The 10,277-nt window shown below is 45.2% G+C and overlaps 1 protein-coding gene across 6 annotated transcripts in view; it reads left to right on the forward strand.

The window, feature by feature from the left end:
- ABL2 (ABL proto-oncogene 2, non-receptor tyrosine kinase) overlaps window positions 1-10,277 on the forward strand; it is a 47,135-nt gene that overhangs the window by 30,120 nt on the left and 6,738 nt on the right. For all 6 annotated transcript variants that reach the window (XM_032118631.1, XM_032118627.1, XM_032118629.1 and 3 more), the window contains exons 2-10: window positions 1,822-1,992; window positions 2,694-2,989; window positions 3,635-3,907; window positions 4,624-4,708; window positions 6,341-6,518; window positions 7,107-7,291; window positions 7,569-7,721; window positions 8,569-8,658; window positions 9,859-10,032. In XM_032118631.1, coding sequence (XP_031974522.1) covers window positions 1,822-1,992; window positions 2,694-2,989; window positions 3,635-3,907; window positions 4,624-4,708; window positions 6,341-6,518; window positions 7,107-7,291; window positions 7,569-7,721; window positions 8,569-8,658; window positions 9,859-10,032 — 1,605 coding nt within the window. The remainder of the gene's footprint in view (window positions 1-1,821; window positions 1,993-2,693; window positions 2,990-3,634; window positions 3,908-4,623; window positions 4,709-6,340; window positions 6,519-7,106; window positions 7,292-7,568; window positions 7,722-8,568; window positions 8,659-9,858; window positions 10,033-10,277) is intronic.

Raw genomic sequence — 10,277 nt, forward strand, 5'->3', positions numbered from 1 at the left:
TATGCACACATCCAGCCCTAAGAAAATACAGTGGGATGTTGGCAGTAATGTAGGTGGCTGAGCACTGGGATTTCTTATTTTCCACGATAGCATCCAGTCTGATGGGTTAACATCTTGTAAAACTAATTGCAGTTGAGAGTTAGGAATAAGAAGCGTATGTAAATATTGCATCTGCAGGCAGTGCAATCAAGGAACTGACATTTTGGTGGCTTAGTCTGTAGTCTCTTCTTTTTGTGTTAGGAGAACCTTGACAGAAGGCTACTTTTAGGTTATTAAGTAATAGCAAGATGAACAGGTTATGCAAGCAGTAGAACTCTGAAATGCAGTCAAAAGCCACTTAGCTACATGTTTAAAATGGAAACAGAACAAACCTCTACTACTTCCTTTCTCATATGCCTACAATACAGTTAAAAATCATGTTATAGGCTGGAAACGCCCCTTAGTTCTCATTTTCCAGGCTTGAGCTCTGTCCTATGACACAGATTTGGCATATTACTGTGCCTGTTACTTGGCACAGGCTTCTTCCTGTTTTGTGTCTCGCTGACTTCCCAGTTTTCCTGTCCTGTGTTTCATTTGAGCTCTTTGTTCCTTTTTCAAGTGCCTTACAGACCACCTCTTACTAATGAGTGTAAATCTCAGGGTCCTGTGGGGAAGAGGGGAGGTGTAGCCACACACATGTTCTCTGGCAGTGTCTGCTTAAAAACATCCCAAGCCTGACTTCTCAGCCCCTGAGAAATGGGCCAAACCAATGACTGTAAAGCAAAGAAAGCCTCAGATTTTTTAGAGAGAACTTTTTATGTTTAGTGCATTTAATGAAATCTCTTTACAGTGTACATTTCCCTAAGTTCAACAAGAGAATTCAGAAATAGATATTGGGACAGAGATGTAGATCTGTGCCATCAGAGAAAAAGTATATACTGTTACACCTTCATATGTTTTTGCTCCCTTGAGCAGCCCCCATGTATGAAACCACACCATCGCTCTTTTTCTTGTCTTAATATTGAAATTTACTCTACTGCATGTTCCTGGAAAACTTCTCTGTGAATTAGAAAGCCAGCGACGGTCTTGACATAGCACTAGCATGAAATGTTCATACAGTTTTGCGTCTTACTGCAGTTCTTCCTAAAACCCTATGGATTTAGATTGGTTTTAATCATCACAGGAACTGTAGGGACTTCTTTCTTTTGTTTAGAAAACACATCTGATTCCTCCCCCCACTCCCTTGTAGTGACAAGTTTGCATCAGTTGTCTGTTGGAACAGCAAAACAGAAATGCTGCTGCTAAATACCCAGCATCACCTGTACTACCTTCTGTCCCTGTCAGTTTTTCACCTCTGTTTACACAGTCTTGAAATGTATTACAAATCACTGTCATTCCTGTTAATACTAAACAAGTTACCATCCCAACTTACACGTTTCATAATTCAGTCTCACTGAATTATGTAATGCTGGTTTCAGATCCAGGCTGTCTATGTCCACCACAGAAACCATGAGGACAAAACGTAACATTTTGTGATTGAAAGGTTTCCTTCACTACTTCATGTAATTAAAAAAGTTCTTTAATTTTGCACCTATTTTTTTATCTATGAATGCTTAAATAATTTCAAGTAGAGGTGTAGATAAATAAAAGTATATATAATATAATAAATATTAAATAGAAATTTTATATACATAGCTTGCTACTTGGCGTATAGGTAGTTAATCACCTTCTCCAGGAGTTGCACTCGGTGATCCTTGTGGGTTCCTTCCAACTCAGGATATTCCCCGCCTCTATAATTTACAGCTGTACACAAAGTAATTGCCTCTCCTGTCCTTTCCTCAGAGGCCCTGCACCGCCCCTACGGTTGCGAAGTCGAGCCCCAGGCACTGAACGAAGCCATCAGATGGAGCTCCAAGGAGAACCTGCTTGGAGCCACTGAGAGCGATCCCAATCTCTTTGTTGCACTTTACGATTTTGTAGCAAGTGGTGACAACACACTCAGCATCACCAAAGGTAAGGCTGGGAGTGCAGAGCAGCTGTGAGCTTGAAAACTCAGCAGCAGAAATCAGGAAGTGGAATCCTTCCCCGGACAGGAATGGGAACAGTGTCCTTAGGGAAGGTGATTCCCTGCAGTGATGGTGGGAAGCGGATGGTCCGTCCCTGTGGTGCTGGAGGGACACCTGCCGGGCAGTTCTGCTGGGACAGGCACAGTCCAGCCCACTCCTGTGCCAGGCTCCCCGCAGCACTGGCCCTCTGAGACACCTGCTGTAGGAAGGGCGGAGGGAAATGGGTACATCATAGATGGTAAGAGAACTCGGCAGTTTCAGCCGGGGGCAGAACCAAGAATTAAGCATGGCACAGACACTTTCTGATTCTGGTCAGTACATACGTCAGAACTGTTAAATCATGTGCCATTTAAGGCTTCAAGGAAACAAAACTCATCCCTCCAAGAAAATAAAGTCTTCCTAGTCTAATAAACAGGAGTACCAGAAGCTTTTTGAGTTCATCACTCTCACTGCACTAAATCAGTGAACAGTGTCCTAGGTATTCTGTCTGAGCCTTTGCTTCATAAGTACTTTATATGTAGCAGTTTAATTTTAAGATGATTTTAATGTTAAGCTACAAACTCGGGCTCGGCTGATGCTGAGTTTCTCCCTCAGTGAGTCCCAACAGCTTGCACTGTGCTCATTTTGTTTCTTTCTTTCTGGCGACAGGTGAGAAGTTGCGCGTCCTGGGCTACAACCAGAATGGCGAATGGAGCGAGGTACGTTCGAAGAATGGGCAGGGCTGGGTACCAAGCAACTACATCACTCCAGTGAACAGCCTGGAGAAGCACTCGTGGTACCACGGGCCGGTGTCCCGCAGTGCAGCCGAGTACCTGCTGAGCAGCCTCATCAACGGCAGCTTCCTGGTGCGGGAGAGCGAGAGCAGCCCAGGGCAGTTGTCCATCTCGCTCAGGTACGAAGGACGCGTTTACCACTACAGGATCAACACCACCTCGGATGGCAAGGTAAGGACCTCTGGAGAACGCTGTGGGGAGAGGAGGTGAAGATACTCATTAAGAGGTGGTGCAGAATCTCCAGTTGCAGACTGTTAAGGGCGGGGGGGGGGGGGGGGTGTGACTAAACAGGTCCAGTATTTATATAAAAGAGCACGTGTGCCAAGGGTTTGGTGGTAACTCCCCAAACAGCACTTTGGAAGAAGTGCAGACAGTTCTTGTCTGGGCTGAAAGTAGCTGGGTAGCAAGGCAGCTGTGGTTGGAGGTGGTGATAGCCTTCCACTGATCCTCTTAGAATCAGCAGAGCTTTGGTAAGTCAGCATTTTTAACCAAGATCAAGTAGTGGTATGTTGTGTTGAGAGATGCAGAAACAGGCCTTGTGCTTGACTGAGAATTCCAGTTTCTAGTCCTGTAAAGCATGAGGCAGGAGACAGCAGAGCTCTTAAGTGATGGCTTATATGTAGTTGCCTTCTGCAGGTAAAAATCCCACAGATTAATAGTTATTTGCCCAACAGGAAGAGAACACATATTCTAAAGTCCCTGGGTTTTGGTTTTTTAAAAAAACCATTAAAGTGTTTGCACTGTATCTGTTTTCCAATGTTACTGAAAACTTCCAGCTGCCTTCATTTAAGCAGATTCCTGTTCCATGCTGAACAGGTCTATGTGACGGCAGAAAGCCGTTTCAGCACCCTGGCAGAGCTCGTGCACCATCACTCGACGGTGGCAGACGGGCTGGTGACAACTCTGCACTACCCAGCACCCAAGTGCAATAAGCCCACGGTGTACGGAGTGTCCCCCATCCATGACAAGTGGGAGATGGAGCGCACCGACATCACCATGAAGCACAAGCTCGGGGGAGGGCAGTATGGAGAGGTCTACGTGGGGGTCTGGAAGAAATACAATCTCACAGTGGCTGTGAAAACGTTAAAGGTGAGGTTTCAGATTGCAGGCACTGTTGGTTTGGTCACCGTTTATGACACGAGTAAGGAAACTGTAACATTCTCAGCTACACCTAGTGATACGAACATCAGAAAATGGAGTGTGCTGATCTGCATAAAACCCGTGCTTGGGAGCAGCCTTGACCCTATCAAACCTACACCAGTGCACGTGGCTTGGAAACAAATTGAAATTTTGGCCCAGCAGGAGCTGCATGTCCAAGCCAGACCAGTAGAAATGGTTACAAACACAACTTCCCTTCCTCCAAATGAGCTGCGGAGGCTTTAAGAAATCAAAGGTCAGAAAAAACCTTCTATAAGCTGTCCTCCACTCCTGGAAAAATTCAGCTTCTCAGTTTCTCTTTCTTTTCAAAACCTTGGGTTTGTTTCAGCATTAACAGCTGCAATTCTAAGTGTCCCCTGAGTAACTTAATTTTTATAGCTATACAGGGGAACTCAGTCAGTGATCCTGAGAGTCTTCCTCTCACCAGCCACAACAGCTACCAAACGAGCAAGCCTGGCACTGCAGATCAGTCCCTGCAGGACATCCAGGCAGCTGTTCAGGGCTGCTACAGTTTGCTTTGGTAAAAGCCAAAACAGCAGAATGGAGACAAAGATGCCATCATTTATATTCAGCCTGGATGTGTGGTGTTAACCAGACCTTGGTCATGAAGATAAATGTTCTCTTCTTTTGTCTCTCTCTCTATCTAGGAAGATACCATGGAGGTGGAGGAGTTCTTGAAAGAAGCAGCTGTGATGAAAGAGATCAAGCACCCCAATCTAGTGCAGTTGTTAGGTCAGTGAAATGCCTTGTTCTTTCTGTTCTTACTTAGTCATCATTTTGGCAGAAACTTGCCTGGTTTAAATGCAGTGGCAGCTTTTCTGTATTTATATAACTTTATGAATCAGGTCAGGTTATGGGGTGGTATTTTTGACAGCTTTATGTAATATTGGAGCTAAGGGACACTAATTTTAAATAAAACATCAAATACAGTCACTTACATTAGTAGACAACATTGCAGTGGAGGCACGACTGTTACATAAAAGTTTGCAACATCATCCTCCTGCTGGTTTGTGTCCTTGGCCTTAGAAATGCTCCAGGGTTCAGTCATCAGGTTCAGATTCCTTCTCTGCTGTGTTAAATTGGATTTACAAAATCATTTTCCATGACTTATTTTTCTGAGAGAACAGAACAAAATTGTAAGAGAATTCTAAGTGAAAGGAAAAAACTTTTGGAAGCACAACAAATACCATTCTCCAAACTTCTCAAATCAGAGACATTTACAGAAAAGGCTGCACTGAAGAGAACAAATTAGTCTATAATTGAGCAGAAGATACCAGATGGCTGCTGCTGTGAGGGGACTCTGTGTATCACCAAATAAGTACATGAGATCAAACAACTCAGGACTGAAAGAAATCCACAGGCTTTACATCTTGGCTCTGCCCTGTTGTCTCACTGGCAGGTGCATGATATGATGATCATTATTAAATAGTTTGCATAGCTGTTAAATCTACAAGCACAAGGATTCTTAAGGAGACACCCTAAACCTTTACTAGTGTTTAATTGCCTCTGGATTTCTGGTGCTTTCAGGAGCAGAGCTGGCAAGCCAAGCCTAGGATGAAAGAAGAAATGTGAAGAATGTGAAGGCTTTTGCTAATGGCAACTGTTACGTATCCATTTAAAAAAAGGGCACAGATAAAAGTGTGTGCCAGCCCTGTCTGGTTCCAGGAGCCCAGACTTAGAGATTTGTCATCAGAGAGCTGCACTTTTGCTCTTTCTGATGCACAGTGCAGTTGTGCTTTACTCCTGTGTGTGTGTAAGGCCCTCAGCAGAGCTGCAGGGGGGATCCCAGAGCTGTGACAAGAGTATCCTGTTGCTCTCCTCCTCCGCCTTTACATGCTTTGCACGGCGACTGCAGCAAGCAGTCATCCCAGGAATGTGTGAGAATGCTGCTCCAGGAGCAGGTCCCACCGTGCTGATTCCTTACCCAGCACATGGGAGTGCTTCACATGGCTCTGTAGTGACATTTCAGTCTGGAAATCTTGCCAGCTGACAGGTACCTGCTTCCAGTTGGCCACTCTTCAGCTTTATGAAGGCAGGGAGGGGAAGAAAAGCAAATTGTGTGTTCAAAGTTCTCTTCTTTCATTCTGTAACCTTTCAAAGAACAGAACTACTGCTTCATGTATATTATATAGGAACAGTAGTGCTTTCATAGAGGTGTTTCTCTCTACATGAAGTGGATGGACAGAAAAACAGACAGAAGCCCTGAATTTTAAGTTGTGCTGCACTGACCTGGGTCTTGTACATGGAAGTCTTCATTTTCCCAGAGAAACACTCACTGGTACAAAATGCACTAAATGGCTGTTAACTCAGGAATGGAGGTGAGAAAGGAAAGCTTTATTCACATGCTGCCTTTTTGCCTGGCAGGTGTGTGCACCCTGGAGCCCCCCTTCTACATTGTGACGGAGTACATGCCCTACGGGAACCTGCTCGACTACCTGCGGGAGTGCAACCGCGAGGAGGTCAGTGCTGTCGTGCTGCTCTACATGGCCACCCAGATCTCCTCTGCCATGGAATACCTGGAGAAGAAGAACTTCATTCACAGGTGGGTGAAGTCATGTGGAGTTGGTACAATTTCAGATTGCAGTGATAAACAGGCCACCAGCATGGTGGGCCAGGAATTCCAGCTTTTGGGGAGGTTTCTTCCGGAGTTAGATTCACGCTGGCTTACCCATTGGCTGTGTTGGCTTCAGTACTGTCTTGCAATACCTTCTCCCAAGGACTTTAATAGCAATCTTGTGCCCAACTGCCTGGCAACAGCTGGTGTTGACCTGTACCCCCTGTGTGCAGACAGTGTCCACCCAAAGTCCTGTTTAAATCCAGATAAAGCCGTGCCATAAACCTGTTACCAGTGTGTGATGAGCTGCTGATCCCATCCTCAAGAAACATAAACTTGGTGCTGTAACAGCCATCATTGCTGAAAACTTAATAGAATTTAAAGAGTTAGTCCTAATCCTGATTTACCTCATTGCTCCTAAGAATAAGTCCACTCAGTTTCTGTTCAGGGCAAAGCTCACCTTGCCTTTACCTGCTGCATACAGAGAGCGCTTCCCGGTCCAGGAGAGTGGGGCCGCAAAACTGCATTCAAAAGCCCTGCTCCTGCTGCAGTGGTGTCCTTTTTTCCTGTGTACAGGGACCTGGCAGCACGGAACTGCTTAGTTGGAGAAAACCATGTGGTGAAGGTGGCTGACTTTGGCTTAAGTCGACTCATGACGGGTGATACCTACACAGCCCATGCTGGGGCCAAGTTCCCAATCAAATGGACAGCTCCCGAGAGCCTGGCCTACAACACCTTTTCAATCAAATCAGATGTGTGGGGTAAGAAAACTCACCTTCAGTGTCCTTTTCTTGTTCATTTTGGTTTTTTCTGCCAGTCCACACAATAACTTGCTTTCTGGCCTGGGCAGAAACCTTTGTGAAGACGGTCCATGCCAGGTCACAGCTTCATGAACCAATAGCATTTCTAGCATGAAATAGACTGGCCTGAAATATCTGCAAGGAAACAATGCTGCCTCAAGCTGCAGTGAAGGCCACAGAGGAATGAACAACACAAGGGCAGACTTATGACAGGAGTTTTGTTTCCCTGCTTTTGCAGCCTTTGGGGTGCTGTTATGGGAAATTGCTACCTATGGGATGTCACCGTACCCAGGCATTGACCTCTCTCAGGTGTATGATCTGCTGGAAAAGGGCTATCGGATGGAGCAGCCAGAGGGGTGCCCTCCCAAGGTGTATGAACTGATGAGGGCATGTGAGTATCTTCTTCCAGTTTCGGGGACAAAGCCTGGGAAGGTGGGAGGAATCTGTGATAAGAGCCCATCAGTCTCCAGCAATACCTGATCCCCAGCACGTCAAAGTCAGGGCGGGCTTCGGTTATGAAACGAAGAAGGTGGGGAATGATGAGGGATATTACTGCTTAAAAAACCTTCAGGAAGCTGACAAAAGCCCAAAAGCTGGGAATTCATGTGATCCTGATGCAAAACAAAGAGACTGCCAGTCACTTTCCAGACCCTGTGGTGATACCAGCAGACAGTGCTTCCAGAATACATTCCTCTAGTGCAGATTTCTAACTACAGAAATTACACTTTCCATCATGATACTCTTCTGTAACTTTCCAAGCTCCATCTAGGATCAAGGCACTCTCCTCATCTTTCCCCCACAGCGTACACACATCCTTCTTTTGGAAGGGTCTGCCTGAATTTCAATGTTAAGAGCATGTGAGCAGGATGTTGCCTGGAGCTTTACATGCCCAGTTATTTCTGACTGGGCTAGATGTGTTCAGTCCAAGCAGCCAGGGTAGCAAATAGGGAATTGTCCTTTGTCCAAAAAAATCAGAAAGGGGGGGATAGGGAGATCAGAAAAAGCTGTAGAGTTGGCAGAGAGCGAGGATTTTCAGAATTGGTTCCTTCTTCTCAAGATTTGTTTGCTAGGATACAGTAGGGTGACTGACTGCTGCCATGAATCAGTACCTGTGAATGATTCTAAAGCCTGTTTAACAGTAGGTCAGAGTCTGACTACTTTCTGTCTTCTTGGACAGCAGAAAAATGAATCTCCTCGTTTCAGGTACTGAGACTTAACTCTGCTTTCTGACATTGCAGGCTGGAAGTGGAACCCACCAGACCGACCTTCCTTTGCTGAGACCCACCAGGCTTTTGAAACCATGTTCCATGACTCGAGCATCTCAGAGGGTGAGAGCTGCTGTTGTTTTGTTCCTGAAACAGCACTGGAGGTTATCCCCAGAGTGCTGTGGCTCATGGATGGGCCCTTAGGGCTCATCTGCTGGCAGTGGGGTTGAGATGGAGCTCCATCCCTTACTTATTCTTTTAGCCATAATTGGGGTAAATACGTTCTCTTACTTGCTGCACAAATACTGAATAAACTTCAGACACATTCCAGTGCAGGGGACAGTGTCATTTCATTTGACACTAAGATGCCCAAGAGCCGATTTAAAGAATATTGTCTCTTCTATCAGAGGAAAACTCATGTTTTCCAGGCTGAGGAGTGAGGAATAATGAGTGATGGAGAGAGAGAAAGATGTATGCTTATCACAGTCCCTTGCTGACTGCAGCAATTAGGTCATGAAATATTATTCTACCAGCCTTCACTTTTTAAAAAGCGTGCTTTAATCTCTGGATTTTCTGCTTAGCTCCTTCTAGGAGCAAATCTGTGCAGCTCAAGTCTGAAATATAATCTACCAGGAGGTAAATACTGGTGAGGAATGTGACACTATTCATCAGACAAGCAGAAATGTCAGAGCATTCTGCTCAGTTTTTAAATTAAATATGCAACTGATCCACCAACTTCCCTACTACAGAAAAGACACACCAGATGGAATTTTATCAGTGAGGATCTATAACAGGCACATCCAGCGGCCACACAGATGCCAAGCTGGGTGTGGCCAGGAGCTTGTGGGGTTTTTCTGTGTTTTCTTTTTCCTTCTGGTGACCTATCGTTGACATGCAGTCTTCATTTCTAATAGGGGGACGCAGTACTTTGCATCAAGCAAAGCAGCTTAGATCCAGATAGGAACCAACTTTGGGGGTGCATCAGTAGGAGGCACCTTGATTAAAAACAGGCAAATGCATCCAGTGCTGCCTTTAGCTCTTGAGCAGCCCTTAACAGACCCCCCTGCACAGATCATCCTACCACTGGTTTTTTTTTTTTTTTTTTGGCTGAATTTATAAAGATGTAAATGAGTTTGAAATCATTATGAAAAACATCTGACCCTGAATACCTCTAGACTTGAACAAAGACTAAATCCATAAATTATGTATTTCTCAGTCATGGATCTCTTCCTGCCAGTCTGTGTTTGCAGTAAAGACCCAGGTTTTTTTTCCCCTCTTCCTTTGCTGGTCTCTGTTCCAACTGTTCCCTTTTTTTCCTTACAGAGGTAGCAGAGGAGCTTGGAAGAACAGCCTCATCCTCATCCATAGTTCCTTACCTGCCCCGCTTACCCATGCTTCCCTCCAAGACGAGAACCCTGAAGAAACAGGCAGAGAACAAGGAGAACATTGAAGGAACACAGGACACTGTGGAGCACTCGGCATCCAGCTCAGCACCAGGTGTGGGCACTGGGACAGTGGCGGTGCGGCCACGTGCTCTGGGTGTAAATTCCCCGAGAAACAAAGAACAACACGACAGCAGCTTTGTGCTGTTGTGTCATGAGTGCTGTTGGCTCAGTTATTTACTAGCAAATAGAAGACATTTTAGCTTTTTCAATGTTCTTTTAGAAAATCCCATTATGTTTTTTCTTTCAAATTTGGTTTTCCTGCTCTTTTTTAAACGACAGCTTCAAAACTGAAGTTAA

The sequence above is a fragment of the Corvus moneduloides genome, chromosome 9 (genome assembly GCF_009650955.1).
Source record: "Corvus moneduloides isolate bCorMon1 chromosome 9, bCorMon1.pri, whole genome shotgun sequence".
NCBI classification, from domain to species: domain Eukaryota; kingdom Metazoa; phylum Chordata; class Aves; order Passeriformes; family Corvidae; genus Corvus; species Corvus moneduloides.